General features: G+C 36.1%; 1 protein-coding gene across 4 annotated transcripts in view; it reads right to left on the bottom strand.

Annotated features, from left to right (window-relative positions):
* Positions 1-10,813: 10,813 nt before the first annotated feature.
* foxp2 (forkhead box P2) overlaps positions 10,814-21,900 on the bottom strand; it is a 111,762-nt gene continuing 100,675 nt past the window's right edge. For 2 of the 4 annotated variants that reach the window (XM_073838595.1, XM_073838597.1), the window contains 3 exons: positions 21,492-21,703; positions 20,313-20,354; positions 10,814-14,259 (listed from right to left, as the gene is read on the bottom strand). In XM_073838595.1, the coding sequence (XP_073694696.1) occupies positions 14,115-14,259; positions 20,313-20,354; positions 21,492-21,703 (399 nt within the window). In that variant the 3' untranslated portion in view covers positions 10,814-14,114. The remainder of the gene's footprint in view (positions 14,260-20,312; positions 20,355-21,491; positions 21,704-21,900) is intronic. The other 2 variants (XM_073838596.1, XM_073838598.1) reach the window with 1 other exon arrangement.

Below are 21,900 nucleotides of genomic sequence, written 5' to 3'. Positions count from 1 at the left end.
TTTGATTCCCAGAGAACGTATTAACTAATAAATTGTAAACTTTAAAAGCCATCATTTGCTTTGAATAAAACCATCAACTAAATGCATAAATGTAAAAACTTGAGAGAAGAAACAGATAAGCATAATGAAATTTTATTTAAAACTAACAACCTCAAGTTTATGGGTTTGATTCCCAGGGAATGCATGAACTAAAAAAACCTCTAAACTTTAAATGCAATAATTTGCTTTGGATAAAAGCGCCTGCTAAATGCACAAATGTCAAAAGGATAAAAAAAAACACATAACAAAAGGGCATAACAAAATTCTCTTTAAAACTAGCAACCTCAAGGTTCGAATCCCACAGAATGTGTGAACTAATAAACTGGAAATTTTAAATGCAATTATTTGCTTTGGATAAAAGCACCTGCTAAATACACAAATGCAAAAAATAAATAAATAAATAAATAAATAAAAAATGACAGGAGAAGCAGATGAGCAACCCCAAGGTTATGGAATTGATTCCCAAAAAATGCATGAAGTAATAATAAACTAATAAACTATAAACTTCAAATGCCATAATTCACTTGGGATAAAAACATCTACTAAATTCATTAATGTAAAATCATGAGAGGAGAAACAGTTGAGCATAAAGGAATTCTCTTTGAACACAGCTCGCAACCCCAAGGTTATGGGTTTGATTCCCAGAGAATGCGTGAACAAATAAAGTCTAAACTTTAAGTGCACAGAAATTAAAATCATGAGCCATACTGAGTTATTGAAGTCATGAAGTTTTAGAAGTCATCAGTTCAACAAGTCCAAAACTTCACTGTGCATTCTGGCATAATGTATGAGTGTCTCCGCTACTGTCACACAGTGTGAAGGGCTTGTAAAATTTACTCCAGGTTTAACGTCAGGTGAAGGGGCAGCTTGAAAATCAAGCCTGCTCTTGTTCAGGGGTTTGTTGTTTCAATCCCGGGCTAAACTGAAGCAGGAGTTATTAAAGGGCTGTACGGTGGATAGTATGTGTGTGTGTGTGTGTGTGTGTGTGACCCATATGCCTCTGGTATACTAAGAAGATGCTACTGAGAAAAAAAAAATCTCATCCAAATAATTTTCTAGCCCTACAGGCAGTTACATGCAAATAAGAGATCAAAAGCGTGTTGGATGAAAAAAAGGCAGATTGGTGTGAATATCATCAGGCAGTGGACTACATGCACTGGAGAAAAATGATGCTGATGCTCACTGACCAGGTACAGAGAGAGAGAGAGAGGGAGAGAGAGAGGCAGGAGAGCTCTTCACATGAAACTACAGCATCTTTGATCAGCACATACCACCACATACACACACACCACATTTCCTCGATGTAGGTTCAGCATCACAAAGTAAGGATGTGAGACGAAGCAATCTCACACTCATACATATATGCTTAGCTAACTATATAAATAAGGACATATTAAAGGCTTCCATTGCTTTAATTTAAAGCTAATAGCTTATAAACAAGGCTGTAAAGCACAGAAGTACAGTTCATTCATTTGATTATAATATAATAATATACAAAAACTATACAAAATAAGACAATGAAAATTAAATACCTGCTCTTTATTAAATTCAATAAATAATAAATAAATAACTAAAAATGTAAAGAAAAATACAATATATTTATATTAATAATAAATAAAATGTAAATAAATAAATTTGGTTAAAGCATCTTCACAATATAAATTTATATAAAACAATACATGTTATCTGATCATAGACAATTTTTCTTTTGTTAAAAGTCAGAAAGAAAAAAAGGTTCAAGAATTTGTAATGTCACTCTCTAGCAGTGACTATTAAAATGTTAAAACTATAATCACTCACACCATCAATTTGTATAAACGTAGTGTTTGCATGGATAATCATGACATTATTCAAATAAATAAGTTAATTATTTTTTTACACTTGAAATGTTTTAGATGTTCTTAAAGAATGCTTCTGATATATTTAGCTGTTTTAAAGCCCCACTAAGTAACTTTTTTTTTACCTTAAAATAATGTTTCCGAACTCGTGTCAGTGGTTCATCAACTCATAACAGGGTGAAACGGCACTTTCGTATTCGCTTTGCGACCCTCTATCGGCCATAACAGCACTATGTAAGTTTGGGTCGTCGGGTCGCGGTTTTGTAGTTCAAATGAGACTACAAATGCGACTTGCTTCACGGCAGGCTTCACAAAAGGTTTTCATACTTTTATAAAGTCATACAACATACTCTACCTTGTCACTGGACATCGTTATTTCCAAAGCCGGTCCTGGATAGCCTTTCAAACAAATAACGTGCATGTGACATGACGGTAGGCTAAATTATTTACGACAGCGGTAATGGACAATTCTGCTTCTAACCTGTAGAGGGAGCATTGAGGGAAAAGTTAGTTAGTGTTGCTTTAAAGGGACAATATTGTCTCTGAAGTATAGCAAAAAAATTGTTATGTGCACATTTACAACAGGCACATTTTACTTTTTGTAAATTTTAAATCACAATCATATTATTTTGTTTAGCAATTTGATGTAGATGCAGTTTTTCAGCACTGAATCTAATGAGCAGACGAGAATTGGTCCCAAACATTACGTTGCTGTGACTACTGGTCCATGTTAATGGTCCATAAAACATGGCCTTGACCAGAGGTCACTATAAATTCCATTACAGCATCTTCAAGCAAGCCGCCTAGCTGAGTTTCTAATATTTGCATATTTAATGTCTGTTAAATATTTACACATTTAAATAGCCAAATATATATGAAAACGACACCTGATAAAAACTATTCAGCTCCAAAATCATGTGATTAATTGTGCTCCGAGAGCATGTTTTTAATTGAAAGATTTCTGCATGTATAATTTAATAAGATGTACATTTGAAATCTTATTAATGTGATGTTCTAGGGCACAGGCAAAGCCAGTGTATGCATTCAGACACCCAAAAAAAGCCAGTTAATTTTACTGGAGAATAGATATTTGCTTTAATCTCTAAGGAGTCGTGCCATTTAAATCCTCCAGTCATTCCGTGTGAATGCCAGCTATCCAGAGAGAGAGGGTTCATCCGGCTGGATTAGAGACACGGCTGCATTTTTAACACTGGTCAGCAGAAGCATTGAAAAAAAAATCCCACCTAGAGCCGCTGGACGACAAAAAAAAAAAAAAAAAAAAAAAAAACCGAACATAAAGCTTTAATCCAACCGCTCCTGTCTTTTTCTCTTTCTCTCTCTCCGCACCTTTCGGTGCCTCATTATTGCCAATCATTTGAATGCGAGTGCCCACTGTCACCTGCTCTGTAATCTGATTACTTCATGCAAGAATTAGTATGTATATTTAATGCAGGATTTTCTTTTTTTATCCCTCTCTTCTCAATCTTGATGAATGCAAGGGCGAGGAGCGCGCCTGCCAGCGTCATGCTAATAAATGACAGCTGATTTATGCATCTGTATTCTTTTATTTATAAAAAATAGCAAGCCGTCCGATATTCCGATATTAATAATACAAGTGGATCCACTTTGATTAGGCCAGCGCGGCGAGCTGTGCATATTCAGCATTACAATTAAATCTTCTGATGTGAAATAGGAATGACACGCTAATGAAGCGAGCCAGCGAGCCTGAACCAAGACTGTCCAACATCATTATGGGATATCTTAGATGAAGAGTAATTACGCGCGGAACACTGAAATGTCATTAAAAATCTTCAGTAAGTGATTTAACCCACTATTCCTCACTAATGCCAGACTGTTTCTTCTCCTCCACTCCAGGCCGAGGCCGAACAGAAAGTTCATCTTCAGAAGTTCTGGATGAAGGAAGGAAAAGAAGAAAAAAAAAAAAAATACGCAGGGACTTAAGAGAGTGATACAATCGAGTGTCCTAATTTCATTTTAATTCGGTGCGTCGGTACTCTATACTGGTGGTACGTAATTGAAATCATTCTTTAATAAATTCTGATGAATTGGCAATTAGGCCGTGGTCTGTTTCCCGGGGTCGGCCTGAAATTGATAACGCTGGTCCGTGAGCGATATTACTCAGGACTCTTTTGAATATCAAATCTCATATTTTGATATAGACAGGAGGAAAGCGGGGAAAGCGTTTAATAGATGTTCATTTGTTTGATTAGACGCTTAATCTGATTTCAGGCTTACAATTTTATATTAGTATTATTAAAAGAACATTTTTGCAAAATAATTCTGGACAGTATATGAATATAATTATGCATGATGATTAGTGTCAGCAAGTGTTTATGACTTTTATTATTCTTTTCTTTACCTGCAATCTTTTGTATAAAAATACTCTGAATTCCCTTCACTTTTAATTATCATTGTGTATTTTTGTGCTGTATAAATAAACTTTGCTTTCTTGTTATTATACATTTCTCTTAACTTCATCGATGCTTGTTGTTAACCCCTGCATTAAATTACTTTTCATCATTTCATAGATGCCCATCATGCAAACGATTTTATCCTATTTATGTTTAGCCTGCACAATAAATCTCGAATTTGAGTCCGCATCTTTAAGTGGCTCAGTGATCTGTGATATAATGTGTCGGGGGTTTTGTGGCGATGCAGAAAAGCAAATCAGTAATGGGGCCATCGTCAGCTGAGAGCAGGAGACGGGGTGAACACCAGCAACCCTGAGGAGGAGAGACAGAGAGAGAGACAGATAGACAGAGAGGGAGCCGTCCAACCCAAACGTGCCTTGCAGCCATGCAATTATTTTCTGCAGTGTGTTCCAATATCAACTCGAGAGCAATGCAAATTATTTAAGACACACTTTTTTAGGAGCTGCAATTATAATAATGATGATCTCAATTAGCGTTGCCATCGCCTCGGACTATTTAGCAGGCGATTCTGCAGCCGCAGGCGAGTCCCCACTGGAGAGCAGGAACACAATGTCAGGGCTGAGCAGAGAGGCACACTTTTGGCCTCCGAATCTCTAAACCCAATTTTGATATTTTTCTCACAACAGCACATCAGTTTTGACACCTTTTGCTAGGAGACAACTAAATTAGGCTGTTGTATGTGCATATTAAAGATGCGGTCGACTGTCATACACAATCATTACAACAGGCCTCGTGGTTTATAGAAAAACATAATCGTGTGTAGAGTAATGTATTTAAAATAGAAGTATAGCCGCAGGAATCATATTAAAGCGTTAACATGTCACTAATTTAATAACATCACTTACCTTTGCATGTCTGTTTAATGTTATATTAGATTTATTAACTTATTTTTACCAATTTAAGTCAGTTAATACTGTACTGTGTGCATGATGTGCACAAGGAAAACAAAAACTGACTTTTTACATTCGCTAGCATATTCATCCACCTAGAAAAATAGCACTACTAAAAGAAACTATAATAATCATTTGTGCAAATAATACTTAATATAAGTCTCACCTCATAGACTTCCCTTGGAAGTGCTGTACATTTTTTAAAATAAAGGCACTGAAAGAGGGCTTTCGCAGTAGAAGAACCATTTTTGGGTGAAGAACAGAATAAGAAATAAGATTAACACCTACATGCATTTGTTTTAAAGGTACAGTGAAATTCTTTCTTTTCTTTATTTTCAACGGAATAGTTCATCCAAAAATTAACATTAAATGAATCTTTACTCACCCTGAGGCCATCCCAGATGTAGATGAGTTTATTTTCTTCATTCTAGCAGATTTGGAGCAATGTATTATTGCATCACTCACTCAGTGGATCCTCTGCAGTGAATGGGTGCCATCAGAATGAGAGTCTAAACAGCTGATGAAAACATAACCAATCAATTGTCCATCTGTTGACATCTTGTAGAATAAAACGAGTTAAAAACTAAAAAGGGACTTTTCACATTCACTTAAATATTCATCCGCCTAGAAAAATAGTACCGCTACAATAAAGATCTGGAAAAAACAGCTTTTATAATAAACATCTGTGCATACAATACTTAATATAAGTGCTTTAACAAAAATATAAGCTCAAATTTATGATTTTAAACCTTGCAGAAAGTCTCACCCCAAAGACTTCAGTTGCAAGTGCTGTACATTCTTACAAATAAATGTTCCAAAAGGGGGTTTTCACAACAATTTTTAGTTCTCCAAAGAACATTTCAGTAAACAGTTCTTGAAAGATCCTCTTTTTTATAGTGTGAAGAACAGGATAAGAAATAAGATCATTTAACACCCACATGCATATTTGTCTTAAAGGTACAGTGCATTTTTTTGTCAATGTTAAAGGAATAGTAAGTTCATCCAAAAATAAAAATGTAATGACACTTTACTCACCCTCAAGCCATCCTAGGTGTACATGAGTTTATTTTCTTCATCCTAACAGATTTGGAGAAATTTAGCATTGCACTTGCTCACCAGGGGATCCTCTGCAGTGAATGGGTGCCGTCAGAATGAGTCCAAACTGCTGATAAAAACATCACAATAATCTACCAGTCCATCAAATAACATCTTCTAGTGTGAAAAGTTTTGCTATGTGTGTTGCAATGATGTGCACAAGAAAACCAAAAAGACTTTTCATTTTCACATATTCATCAGCCTCGAAAAGTAGTACCACTGCTAAGTGACTTAGACAACGTAAAGCTTGTATAATAAACATTAGTGTGCATAATACTTACTATAAGTGCTTTAACAAAAACATCAGATCACTTTTAGGCTTTTAAACACTTCAGAATGTCTCGTCCCATAGACTTTCACTGCAAGTGTTTTATTCTTAAATATAAAGGTTCCAAAAGGGGGTTTTCACAGAAGAAAAATGATTTTTAGTTCTCTAAAGAACCTTTCAAGCAACACTCTTAAAAATAAAGGTTCTTTATTGAAATCAATGGTTCTACATTCATGCAACCTTTCAAATGCAGAAAAGGTTCTTTAGAATTTAAAAATGTTCTTCAAAATGGTTCTTTTAGAAACTTTTCACTGAGAGGTTCCTTAAGGGACCAAAAAAAAATTTTCTATGGTATCACTGCAAAAAAAAACTTTATTTTTAAGAGTTCATTTTTAGAAATCTAAAAATCTTAAGAACTGTTTTTCTTGGATGTTAAAGTTTCTTCATGGAGCCATAGATGCCAATAAAGAACCTTTATTTTTAAGAGTGATTGTAAATTATTTTTTTGTGCCAACTTAATATATTTCGACTTATGTTACCTGAACAGTCCTTTAAATCAATAAGGAGTACACTCTATTTTTATTAGAAAAATAAAGGTTCATTGTTGGCATCAATATCTCTATGAAGACCTCTGAACATCAATGGAACCTTTCAAATGCAGAAAAGGTTTTTCAGAGTCAAAAAAGCTTCTTTACTTTTTTTAAATGTTCTTCAAAATGTTTTTTTTTTTTTTTTAGAAACTATTCACTGAAATGTTGTTTTATGGCTTTATTGGGAAAACACACTTTTGGAACCTTTATTTTTAAGAGTTCTTAATTTTTAGTGTGAAGAACATTTAAAATATCTAAAGAACCCTGTATTTCATGGATGTTAAAGGTTCTTCATGGAGCCATAGATGCCAATAAAGAACCTTTATTTTTAAGAGTGTACCGCAAGCACAATTTTTGCTTATTTTTATGAACTAAAGGACACTAATGTGCTAACTAATATATTTTGACTTATTAAACCCAGAACGGTTCTTTAAATCAATCAGGAGCGCATTCTATTTTTATTAGTAGACTAGGACATTAGTGAATGTGAGACCTCTACCTAAAGAACAAAATGTATGCTGACCTATTTCAGCTCTCTCAGTTCATGTGGAAAAGGTTTGCACCGCTATCCCATTCTTTTATTCATTGCTCTGTAAATAACTCCACTTTATGAAAAGCAGCGAATGTGACTCACGGATACCTCTAACCACAAGCCATTATTATTTCATGGCCTTTGAAAGAGGGGTCTGTAATGTGGCTCACACTTTAATGTCTGCGCTCACTCTGATGTTGTGTGGTACACAGCGGCCCTTGTTGCACGTCGTATGCCATCCTTCACTTGAATTCACAAACACTTCCAAGTGCATAAAAAGCACGGAAGAATAGCGTCCTGAGAGGTAGCGCGCCACGGAAACTGCCGGAGTAACTGCAGAAACCGGGACCGGGGGGGGGACGATTTGATTGGGCGAAACCTAAAAAAAATCCAAATTCTTCTCAGTGACCAGTGGAGGACCTGCTAAAAGACAGATTCTCAGGGGCCTGTTAGCTCGGTCTTTGTGGTAAAGTCAAATCCCTTCAGAGTAAAAGGCCACTGACGGAGCGGCCCATCAGTCAAGATAAAACTGTTATGCATGAAAATGAGCGCTGGGTCACACCAGGGACTTGGGTTCAATCACGGCCCGCCCGAGCACCTGCTCGTGACTTTGACAAGTTTGCTTTTACTATTTTACAAATTTGTGGTCAACGCATTTCAATTTCAAAGGCAGAAATGAGGTTAAATCACATCTGTCTGCGCTGACCCCCGAGTAAAACGTGACGTTTCCTTGGGAAAAGGGTTCATTTGTTTGATCAGAGTAAAACCAGGATAAGAAATAAGATCATTTAACACCCACATGCATATTTGTCTTAAAGGTACAGTGCAGTTTTTCGATGTTAAATGAATAGTTCTCCCCAAAATTAAAATTGACTGAAAATGTACTCACCCCTCAAGATGTAGGTGAGTTTGTTTCTTCATCAGAATGGATTTTGAGACATTTAGCATTACATCACTTGCTCCCTAATTGATCCTCTGCAGTGAATGGGTGCCGTCACAGCTGATAAAAACATTACAATAATCCACAACATGACTCCAGTCCATCAATTAAAGCTGTCCAGCATAAAGCTCTGTTTTGGTATTAAATAAATCCATAAATAAGATGTTTTTATATTTAAACCATTGCTTTAAAGTATGAGTATGAGTTCTTGATTTTGCTTTAAAATTACTTTCTCCAGTTAAAAAGCCATTTAGTCTGAATCAGGAGAGAAATAAACACAGATCAAGCACCTTTTACAAGTGTAAACAGTCCAAAATGGTTCTAAACATTTATATTGGTAGATTTTGATGTGAGAGAACAACAGCTGATGGGCTTTTTCATTGGAGGAAGCCTTATTATGGATTATGGACTTATCCCAAAAGATGACGTTGTGCTGTGGATTACTGTGATGTTTTAATCAGCTGTTTGGACTTGCATTCTGATGGCACCCATTCACTGCAGAGGATGCAAAATTTCTCCAAATCTGTTCTGACTAAGAAACAAACTTATTTATATCTTGGGTGGCTTGAGGTTGAGTACGTTTTCAGCAAATTGTCACCTTCAGATGAACTATTTCTTTAAGTTTTCTTTTTCCTGTACTAACTTAAAATGTAGAGACCAATGAAAGTACGACATCTGTAGATTTAAACGTTGGTCTGAATGTTTTAGAAACCTGACACAGCAGTATGGCCTCAACCAAGCCACCTTATTCAATGCGGAAGTCAGCCTATGGGTGAGACTTCTGGTTCATTGGCTGCTATAGAGGGTTTGCACCATGTTGGCATTACTCGCATGTAAACAACAGCATGGATTGCACAGTTAATGTACAACTGAATACGTTGTTCTGCTAATTTATGCTGACTAAACCACAGCTGCTAAATCATATAGACTTAGTAAGCAGAATGAGCGCAATATTTGACAAGCTAAAGTTAATAGCTGGTAAAGATACGTATGAGCAGTATTAATTAAGATATTAGCCTAATATTTCACCTACCTGACGGGAAATGATAAGAACAAACACAAAGATTCTTACCCTGGAAATCCTGGTTCAGTTTGGCCAACCACAAACACCTTTTGTTCCTCAGACAGTTTTTTTGCACTCTTCTCCTTGATTTGTTATAATTTTGGCAGTATATAGTACTCCAAATGTTTTCCCCGACCTGACTAATTAGTACAGCCTTAAACATGACAACAAATGATCATTTTCAGCAGCAATAATCAGCATAATATGCAAGTTTCGTCCAGTTCAGTGGCGTTGTTTACGTTCACCGTCGACAAAATGGCCGATTGATTACACCTTGTGAAAACAAAGCAAGGAGAAGAATAACAATGTACAGTAAACGGTAAAACTCTTTGCACTACGAACCAGTGTGTTTATAATTAAGATACTACATTAAAAAATGTGGTAAGACACACCTATTTGCTATATCAAGCTGCAAAGCTGGACACGGATGTGACCGGAAGTCCAGCTCATAAAAATTACAAATGGCCGCGCCCACTCTTGTGGGAAAAATAAGGTTTGTTTCATTATTACTATTATTACAACAATTATTTTAAAGTTCTTTTTTGGTTTAAAGTGTTTAAAGTTACTCACAACGGTCCTCCGCGACTTGCTATATATTATTTCTGGGAAATAAACCGCTCCCTCATGCCTGGCTTTCAGCGTTCAAGTAAACACACGCTGCATGCAGCTCAACTGGGGACCAAAACATAGCAAATACGCAAGAAGATGTGCCGTTTCCCCCTCACAGAGGACCAGACTGCATCCCAAATAGCCTTTTCAAGTAAGTTGCGCCGGGCCACGCTCTCCTCAGATCAAAGCCGAGGACGAAGAACATGGGCCGCGTCCATTACCCGCACCTCTGGCTGCACGGGCGGCTCCTCTCCCCTCGTCTAAACAACACTCGAGGTGCCGAGAGCCGGAACAAAGCCGTGCAAGTCGGCTATTAAAGTTTTATTGTTTTTTTTCCCGAGCTGTTTTTGAGTTCCTGCGACGAATTCCTTCACGTTGCATAAAAGCATAATGCAGCCCCATTTCCACAGGCTGCGTCTTTGTAGGATAAAAGATATATGTGTACAAAAAAAAATAAGAACTCCCTGATGTTGGAGGTAGACAGTTGCTTTTCAAATCCTAGTTTTGGTCCTTTATTTTATTCAGCAGTGAAAAGCCATGAATACAGAAAATAATAACGGCCGTTACAGTTCTCAATCGTGACCTCTACTCTCGCAGAAATCCGTAACATATGGACACAGTACACGGTAATGAAAAGTATCAAAAAGGAGTCTCGATTCGAAGGAAACGAAACCAAACGAAAAGGCAAAACAACCGAAAGGTATTCACCAATTACATAAACATGTTTTTTTGCTACAGTCCCAATTTACTGTATACATAGGGGATCATATTCCCGGAGAATGATAGTTATTAGAAAGGATACATGACTCAACTGCCAGACGTAATGCTTCAGAACGTATGCACAGAGGTACAAGCAATAAATACACACATTAGGAAAAGCCTTACAGCTACGCAACGCAGATGCAGGAAAAGCAGGTTTGCTATTCTTAGCAAGCAATGAGAGAACAGTAAAAATTCAGGAGGAAAAAAACACTGATCTTTTTAGCTTAGAAAAAAATGTCTGGTAAATTCATGGGTCCACCAACATTTTTTTTTTGTATCTTTTTACATAATATGCACAATTATCAAAATACAGACAAAATCATCCCAGAAAAAAACCCAGACAATCCTAAAATCTATTGGAGGAGATTGCCGATCTGGAGGTTCTTCTGGTATTATGTGCAAGCAACTATTTTAGACATTTTTTTTAAAATGTTTTTACAAAACCCATGCAAACTCTACAGGTAATATGCATTCTGTGGCTGAGAGTTTCTTTTTGTCGATCATCATCTTCATCTCCTCCCGGAAACAGTATAGCTGAGGTATGCACACTTTATGCACTTAGTCCATCAACATCATCATCATCATCCTGCTGTTTTATTATACGTGTTTATTAATTCTTATTTCCAGTCCACCAAATGAATTTAGACATGCATTTTTTTAATAACACAATATCCCCTTACAGGTATTTTTACATATTCATTCTACAAATGTTCTGAGGACAAACTAGTTCAATGCAAACCCTTCCACATCTGCCTTTGGGAATGTAAACTGGCGCTTTTGGCGACGTCCTGCGTGAATCGGGCGGGAAAATGTGTCGGTGGCGTTCTAACGATTCGTGCAATCTGCCGTTTGTTCGCTTTGTTGTGAAGAGGTAGAAGCCTTTTTTGGATAAGTGGGAGAACCCTTTTTGTATCTTCTTATTCAAAGACGCTGCGTCCTTATATTTGGTGCCATAAAATTATTATGAATGTCATCTTCAAGTCAATTTGCTGACTCCAGCAAAGGATAAGGGATACGCTTTGTTCCTGGATCCAGCTTCGCTGTCTTATTAGTGTGTGTGTGTGTGTGTGTGTGTGTGTGTGTGTGTGTGTGTGTGTGTGTGTGAGTGTGTGTGTGTGTTGGTGTGCTAAAACTAGCAGCCAACCCTTCGGTTTGGCACGAAACGGGAACAACTGCACAGTATGTTTCACACACACAGAGACAAACTTTGACATTATCGGTTACAACACAAAGCAGTTATCCGTTTCAAATGGGTTTTCTGCATTACAGAACAATCAAAGAAAGAGAGAGAAGAAAAGGAAACAGGCTTTGCGTTATTTTCATCTCCATCCGCTGTATAAGAAGAGGCAGAAATCTGTATAACTTTGGTTTGACTGAAAACAGAAACAAACTTTAAAGCAACAACCGCTTTTCCTCGATGACATCAGCAACGTTCACATAAAAGCGTTTCACCTCAAATAACTGGTTGCTACTTATACACCATACAAGGTCTAACCACAAACCTTCCCATGATCCTATATAGCCATGAATTATACAATGAGTCTGAATCAATGGAGCAAAGCAAACGTCGGCTGGAAAAGGATCGGCCCTCTTCCGGTCATGGCTCTGTTGTTTGCTTTTACAAGATAACCAAGCCACATCATTTCATATCGACTTGAAATCATGACTTTTTTGGCTTCACTAGATATCTTAAAGTTTGGTTACTATATTTTCGGTTTCGGCTCTGAAGAAACTTGACGGATATAAGACGTGACACATTGGACACTCACAATGAACAGTACATTTCACTAGTAAAAACGATGACAGGATGGCTTACGCAAATCATAATACTAAAACAAAAAAAGAAGGAATACAAAAGTGACGTTTTCTGCACTTCCACAAATGGTTATTTTGGTCATGATCCATTTATAGCTGCTCTCTCGCTCTACCCGCTGAATCGAGGTCTTCCCGTCTGACGAGGCCAGAGCGAGCGCTCCGTCTGTCGATCAAATTACATCAAAATCTTTTTACTCTTTGTACAGGGCTAAAGGAGACAATCCCAGAGGTTATTCGAAGGTAGTTAGTGGAAAAAGAAATCTTCTCTTTGTACTAGTTAAAGTCACAGAAGACTGACCAAAGAGTCTGGCGGCTTCTGTCTAAGCTATTGGCCGTTGATAGTGTTGGCTTTGGTTTCTAGCTGTTGCCTGTGACTCTTTGCAGGTAGACAAAGCTTTAGAACAAGGAGGTAAAGAGACTAGAAGAATACGCAGAAACGCATCGTGTTTTTCCTCTCGGCGTGGTTCAGCAGAAACAGAGCTAGTGAGACTCGAGACCTACTTGGTGTACTTTTTTTTTTTTGGACGGCTGAAACAGTCTTGATACCTTGGTTGTGTTATTTTAAGAAATGCCATTTACAGTTGGTGGCGCAAACGTGACGCGAAACGAACGTAAGCTAAGTCGCGGGAAGAACGAAACGACAGTGATGGGGGGGGGGAGGCAAAACCAAATGAACAGCAACGACAACAAAAAACAGCTTTTTTTCCTTTTTAAAATTTTGTCGACATACAGGCAGTGACACTAATTTTTGATACTACTCATGTGCAAAAAAGAACAGAGCAACAACTTGAATTGAACCAGCAATTGCATCTAACACCGACGACTACTGTGGCTTGGATATTCACAAACTTAAAACTTCTTTTTTTGGCAGTATATGTGGCCGTTGGCTTTCTACAAAAACGGACTCGCTCCCGTCTTTCACTTCTGTCTTTCTTTCGGTCCGTGAGCCTCGTGTTCATGGTGTGAGGTGGCCGAGCCGATTCGAATGAAATCTTGTCCTTTTGTTCTTGTTTTTAAAAAGCAGACGTCTCGTGTCTGTCCATCTGTGGTCCCTAAAGATCTGCGCTATAGATTTTCTTCGGGCCAGTCTCCAGATGCATGCTAAATAAATACTCCCGCCTTGCTGCGTCCAGTCTTTTTGCGTTTGCGGTGGTTGTGGATTAGTTGAGGGGCGGGGCCTGAAAGAGCCAGAGCCCCGGCGGAGGGGTGGGGCAAAATAGTCATTCCAGGTCCTCCGATAGGTTGCCCTCCTCAAGCTCCCGGTCATCATCCAGCTCAGGACTGTGATTGGCTGTGGTCACCAGTGACATCGGACAGTCCTCGTCGTCCATGTTTAGTGGCTCCTCCTTGACGTGAATTGGAGGCCTGCGGAAGTGGAAAAAAATTCAGAATTTAGAAGACGGTCTGGTGCAATATGTTGATCAAAAATGCAGTAAAAACATTCATATGAAATATTTCTACAATTTGTCTAATTGAAAATGTTTGAAAATGTAATTTTTTCCTTATTGGAATTTTCACATGATCCTTCAGAAATCACTCTAATATGCTGATTTGCTGCTCAAGACACATTTCTTAATATCATCAATGCTGTAAACAGTTGTTCTGCTTAAAATTTTGGTGAAACTGATCTTTTTTTCAGTTTTTTTTTTGATGACTAGGAAGTTCGAAAGAACAGCATTTAGTCAAAATATATATATTTTTTGTATCGTAAAAGTGTTTACTGTCACTTTTATCCATTTAATGTGTCTTTTCTGAATAAAACTAATAATTTCTACAGATTATGTAGGACCTGATATGACCATTAAAGAGGTTTATTTTGTGATAATGGCCATCTAACTACACAATATCACACTTATTACTTAGTAAATAAATAATTGGACATTAAATATGATTTAATACATCATTTGAGCCATTTAATATGTCTTTTCTGAATTTTTTTTTTTTTTTTAATTCTTACTGGCCCTGACCTTCTGAAAGATAATAATCATAATAATTGTAAAACAGGATATTTAGGACCTTAAATGACCATTAAAGACGTTAATTTTGCAATAATGAGATTGCACAATATCACACTTTTTACTTAGTAAATAAATAAATAAATGGACAATAAATATGTTATAAATTATATTATTAAATGGGAAAATAATTGAATATGTCATTTAAGCCATTTAATACGTCTTTTCTGAATAAAATGATTAATTTCTTTGAAATTCTTACTGCCCCTAGACTTGAAATAAATAAGTAAATAAATAAGATATTCAGGTCCTTATATGACCATTAAAGAGGTTTGCTTATTATTTATTAAATACATAAATAGACATTAAATCATTCGATCCATTTATCCATTATGTCATTTGATCCATTTAATCAATCTTTTCTAAATAAACATATTAATTTATGTTTAAAATTCCATTAAATAAATAAATGGACATTAAATATGATTTAAGTTCAAATTATATTATATTATAAATGAGAATAAATAAACGTAAAACTAGCACAGCTATACAGAAATGCGCTTGCCACTATTTAGTTGAGCCATCATTACACAAAAAAATAAGACTGCAAAATGCACGATTGACCAATCAGAACCAAGTATCCCAGGAAGCTGTCAAAATAAGTATTTATAAGCTTTGTAGCCTATAGAAAAGCAAATCTAAGATCTAATGAAAAAAGAAACTCATCAACCATGCAAAAAAGATTAGATACAACCGTTCAACACAGCAGCGGAGACACCTTTAACTCAAGATGTCTGTGTTTTCAAAGTCGCAAAAGAAGCGTTAACAGCAATTAAACCCCGATTAATGAAGCACGCATGGAAACGCGAAAGCGTTGACAGTAAAATATGCTCGCCACTGAGAAGTTTACTGATGGCACCTGCTATTTAAAAGGGAAAAAGGGAGTAGCTGCAGCCCCATTATAAATAATGGAGAATTTCTCATCCTCTCGCCCCTGGAGCAAAGAGGGGGGTTTGTTGGGTGGGCGGGGGGAGAGTGGAGCTTTTTTTTATTTTTTTTATCTTGTTAATAGAAAGTGCAGGCCTTCGTTAATATGCAGGGGCCGTGGTGGCACTTCTCAAGTGAGGAGACAACCTGCAGCTAGACTCCACCATTAATCAACTTCAGACTGCCAGTTGCCTCGGACACCATGATCCATGTTTTTAACTCCAAATGGATGAATATCTTTACCGACTGTCAATAAATGTAGGGAGGAGGGTAGAAAAAATGGTGAAAAAACACGGAGCGGTTTGGCGAGGAGCGGCGAGATGCCGAAGAGAGGGCGGAAGTAGGGTTACTAACAAGAATAATAACTCTGTCATACACAAACAAGGCTTAACATGATCTCGGGCCCTTGGCAGGGAGAGAGGTTTGTGCTACCATGATAAATCTGACAAAACCTAATTATTTCTGACACGTCGGATGCATCGGGAAATCCCGCTGGACTGGAGTGAGAGAGAGAGAGAGAGAGAGAGAGGAATCCTTATCAACTAGTCTCTGTATTAGGCCGTGTCTGGCTGCTCTCTCCTGGGTCGCGCTCATCAATGGCACGGGGAACTTTGAATATGAAAAGAATTTTAAAAGGTACAGATTACTTTAATATTTATGGCAAAATAGATTAATATTCAGATGTGGAAGTGCCGGGATGTTTCTGTCTCCTGTACTCGGCTACGTGCGCTGGAGAGAAAGGGAGGCGACTACGCCGGACCACCACAATGATATATTTCACACCCTCAAGTAATACCTGTGAATGCGAATTAAAAAGTTCTGTCTCCTTTATTAAAGCAATTAATTCAAGCACAATGGCGTCTGGTCGCCAGACAGTGTAATCTTGAGTAAAGATACGCTCTCGTCGGCATGTCCATCGGCCATTACTATTTCTTTTTACTAATTTGACATAGTTTCATACAATTTTCATAGCTTTTTAAAATTCGTTATCGTAATTTTTAATCGTTCTCATCATTTAACTGGCAAATTAGCCATAAAACACTGGCATATAATGTTTGCAATCATCTATTTTGTCACTTTAACTATAAAGTTATAATGCTGTAAAGGACATTTTTGACTGTCAATGCTCATTGCTAAAGTTGTTTCTTGCGGTTTTAGTCAAAATAATGATTCTAAAATGTTTATAGGCATCTATTTTGCCGTCAAAAAACAGTTTAACTTTCTACTGGTTGCGTTTATCACACAATAATATACTGATATACATTTAAGGATGTACCATGAAGCTTTAGTCTTAGAAAAAATTTATTTTGAATGAGAATATCCCATCAGGCTTTGATCTTGTTGGTATATTCACCTGCGACTGCAGACGTTTTAGTCATTTTATTTTAAAGTTCTTTCCCATAGTTGTACTTCTTTGTCAAAATATTACGCAGTTTTTGTTTTGTGTGTAATTGTTTTTACAACTTTTTCATTAATGTAAATTATTCATTCTCATAACTTCTCTGATACTACAATCTATTTTGGTATCAAAGAAAGGGTAACGTTTCATCCGCCACATTTATTGTACAATAACAAACAGATATAAGCTTATAAAAAACAAAAATGTGACTCTGGACCACAAAACCTGTCATAAGGTTAAAATTTTTGAAATTGAGATTTATACATCACCTGAAAGCTGAATAAATATGCTAGGATAGGACAATATTTGGCTGAAATGCAACTATTTGAAAATCTAGAGTCTGAGGGTGCAAAAAAAACCTAAATATAGAAAAAAATCGCCTTTAAAAGTTGTCCAAATTAAGTTCTTAGCAATGCATAATACTAATCAAAAATTAAGTTTTGATATATTTATGGTAGGAAATGTACAAAATATCTTTATTGAACATGATACTTTACTTAATACCCTAATGATTTGTGGCATAAAAGCAAAATCAATCATTTTGACCCATACAATGTATTTTTGGTTTTGTGGTCCATGGTCATAAATGATCACGTTCTGGTCTTCAAACTGTGTTAATTTAACTGAAAATGTCCAATCACGTCTTTCTCTCATTATTCACTTGTGATTAAAAAGATTTCTGTCTAATTTGCCATATTTTTTATTTTTTTATCACTTTTCATCGTTTTACTGGTGCTACAGCCATAAAAATGAAGCTATAATGTTAGTAAACATCTCTTTTGTCATAATGTTTGATGAGGCTATAAAAGACACCGTTGACTGTCAACGCTCACCTAACGTTCGGCTGGCCACATTTATCGTACAATAACAAACAGATATACTTAAAGATATTACGGCGAGACAAATGATCCCGGTCGGTCCGACGTTCCACTGGCCATTAAGCTCGACACAGGCCTTTACTCCTAATGTGAAGAAGCATGGCTTACAGCTTTCATTTGCATTAATTATAAATCAGCGGCATGCTTGTGAGGTCGGAGGAGGAAGGAGAGAGGAAGAGAGAAATGATTAGTCCTTGCCGTCCCTTCTCCACTGTATTAAGATGTCAGGATGAGTCATTTTGTGTTTAATGAGAGGCTGGCATGAGAAAATGTGGAGCCGGTGTCTGTGCCAGTCTCTGTGTGTGTGTCTGCAGACATGGGCACAGCGCTTGAGTGAAGACGACTATGACCGCAAACACTACCAATTTCAAGCATGTTTGTGCAAGCGTGTCCGCTTAATAGTGTTTAAAAAGTTGTATTACATGGTTCTCTAAAATGCTTGATTCTGATTGGTATAATATTTATGGTATAATTATTATTTTTTGTCACAATTTTACTTCCATAACATGACATATTTCCATAATATTACAGTGTTTAAATGTTTTATTACATGGATATCTGAAATGCTTGATTCTGAGGAAACATTTATATTTATTCTATTTTTATATATATATATATATATATATATATATAAAAATTGTTTTTTGGCACACTATTACTTCCATAATATGACATATTTCCATAATATTACAGTGTTTAAATGTTTTATTACATTGATCTCTGAAATGCTTGATTGGTCAGTTACAGCTTATAGTGAAGAAAAATTTTAATAAATATATAAATATAAAAGTGTGTGTGTGTGTGTGTGTGTATATATATATCTGAAATGCTTGATTCTGAAGAAACATTTATATTTATTCTATTTATATAACATATTTATATATATATATATATATATATATATATATATATATATATATTTTTTTTTTTTTGGCACAATTTTACTTCCATAATATGACATATTTCAGAGTAAACAATGGCTAAACAATGAGAACATTTTAATTTTATTTAACTTTATCCATTGAGCATTCACTACTATAAATATTTCAAGTTTAATTTCATATTGAAGAAACTTTCAGCTGATCATATTGCATTTTGCTGGCATAAAAGCATTAAATTGTTCTCTTCTCAACCAGATACAGATAACAAAACGTTAAAAATCGTACATGTGCTCATACAAACACATCTAGTCTGACTGATGCCATTAATGCAACATGTTCAGAGAAAGGTAAGTCTAATTGTTCGGTTTCTCAAGAGACAAAATGCGAATATGTTGTCCTCTTCATTATTAAATGCAGCCCTGAAAAAGCCAGTCCCAAAACATACTTCTTCCATTTCGGAGATGTAGAGGTCATGTAACAGGGATTTCACCTTTATCGAGCATTTATGTCTTAACGCTTTGGCCAGAAAGAGAGAAAACATGACAGACGGACAGGCAGAAAGAGAGAGAGAGAGAGAGAGAGAGAGAGAGAGGGGGGACTAAAAACACCAGACTTAACTGTCTGTTATTAAAAGTTAAATAACCTGAGGGAGTGAATACACTGGGATTCTGTCTGGATCTCGGATTTGGCCCACTTCACACTACTGTCCCACTTCTGAATCAAACACACTCCTATTAACACACATTTTCAGAGTGTGCAGTGTGTTTTTAGCTAATAGGGTCTTTGGGTTAGCATTAGAAACTCAAAACGCATGAAATGTGTGTGTGTGTGCGGGTCTGATGGCGTACGACACACTTCCCGCTGCCCTTAACGCTCGTGCTACTATCTTTGGCTCGGTAAACACAGCCATCCAACATGAGTGACATCACTGATTAGGGCGAGCACATGCTCTATATCACCATTCCTCCGACCGGCACCGCATTAATCTTTCATCAGCCTGTGCTCTCTCTCTCTCTGTCTCCTTCTTTCTCTCTGTGAGCCATTAAAAAAGATGGAAAGGCAAAGATTTTAAAGTAATTAATGATATAGTTAGCTGCTAAATATTAATAGGAACCGTCTTGCATAAAAAATAACATCTAAACCTCTGCGATGCGGACAGTGGGGTAATTACAAGGGAATCTATAATTATGGCAGCCTTCACTTCTTACCTATTTATAGGTAAGAGCTGTAATCCAAGAACTAAATGTACACTTAACCTTCAGGTCTGAATGATTTTGTTTTTTTGTATGCATATGTAATTTAAATATAATTTAAGTACCTTTGCGAATATTCATACCTCTGCTGGATCAACGCTACAAATCTGGAAAAAAATATATATATTATTTGTCAATATTATTATGTATTTTTTTTTGCTATAATTTCTGAACGTCTTAACATTTAATACCCTTAACATTTAAGGTAAACATTTTTAAATAAAAATATGAATTATTCTTATTTTTTAAGTATTATTGCCAAACTAGAATGACTATACATCATCCCTTAGGTAAATGAGCAGTTTGAAACCCATTTTATTTCATAAAGTGACATATTATAGAGTGAAACGGAACAATCAATGCGTAAATTGAGTGAATCTGATTTTAAAGGTAATTAAGGAATGAAGTGAATTGAATTTAAATATAATTTAGGAACCTTGTGAACCAGGATCAGTGCTAAAAAATGTAATAGAACTACAGAATAAAAAATAAAAAAATTATTTTGCTATAATTTCTGAACATCTTCCCTTAACATTTAAGGTACATATTTTTGAATAAATAATATTAATTAATTATTTTATTATTGCTAAGCTCTAATTAGCTTCAAAATGTACATAAATTACCAATTTGCAACCTATTTTATTTCCATAAAGTGATATATATATATATATATATATATATATATAGTGTAACTGGATAAACAATGAGTAAATGTAGTGAATTGTGTAAATTTAATTTAAACATAATTTAGGAAGCTTGCAAATAGTCATACCACTGCAGAATCAGTGCTAAAAATCTGAAAGAATTTAAATTATTGTGTTTTATTTTTATAAATAATATGAACGTATTATATAATATTAAATATTAATTATTTATATTTTAATTCTATTATAATTCATTATTTTAGGACCTTAAATACAAAATAAAATCAAAATTGACCACATATATAATTAAATAAATTAATAATATAATATTAACATTATATAAAAATTTAATATTTTTTTGTATTGTTTATCTATCCTATTTTTATTCTTTTTATTATCTGTCTTATCACTGTCATTCTGTTTATGCTGTGGAAGCTTCTGTCACCAAAACCAATTATTTGTATTTGTATGGTAATATTAGCTAATAAAATAACCCATTTTTTCATAATCCAAATCAACCCTGCTCAATATTTTGTAAACGCGTCACATTGTGTGCTGTTTTATGTCTAAATGCATGTGCATATGTGTGTGTGAACTCACAGTTGGGTCTGTGGGGAGTATCCGGGACTGCTGTGTCCGTTAGTGTCCAGGTGATCTAGTGTGCCGTTGAGATCTTCATGCGTGGTGCCCTGTAATAGGCCGGTCGGGCTGCCGCTCATCAGTCCTGGAGGACTCGCCCCCATCATACCTGACGCGCTATTCATCAAGCCAGGATTACCCAGCAACGGCAAAGAGGTCTCCGCCAACGCAGCCTACGAGAGAAAGCGAGAGAGAGAGAGGGAATAGTTATACTCAAGCATTTTCAAGCCTTTTCAGCAGTTGGCATGTCATGCCGTTTGAGATTATCTCCTCTTTTTTATCGAGTTGCTTTCCGAATTATTGCTGAAGAATCAGTATGATAAAAACAGATGAGAACTGCCACAAAGTGGCAGGGAAAAAAACAACGGGA

Source organism: Garra rufa, chromosome 4 (assembly GCF_049309525.1).
Source record: "Garra rufa chromosome 4, GarRuf1.0, whole genome shotgun sequence".
Classification (NCBI taxonomy): domain Eukaryota; kingdom Metazoa; phylum Chordata; class Actinopteri; order Cypriniformes; family Cyprinidae; genus Garra; species Garra rufa.
The sequence above is the reverse complement of the archived record's forward strand: the minus strand, read 5'-3'. Positions and strand labels throughout refer to the sequence as shown.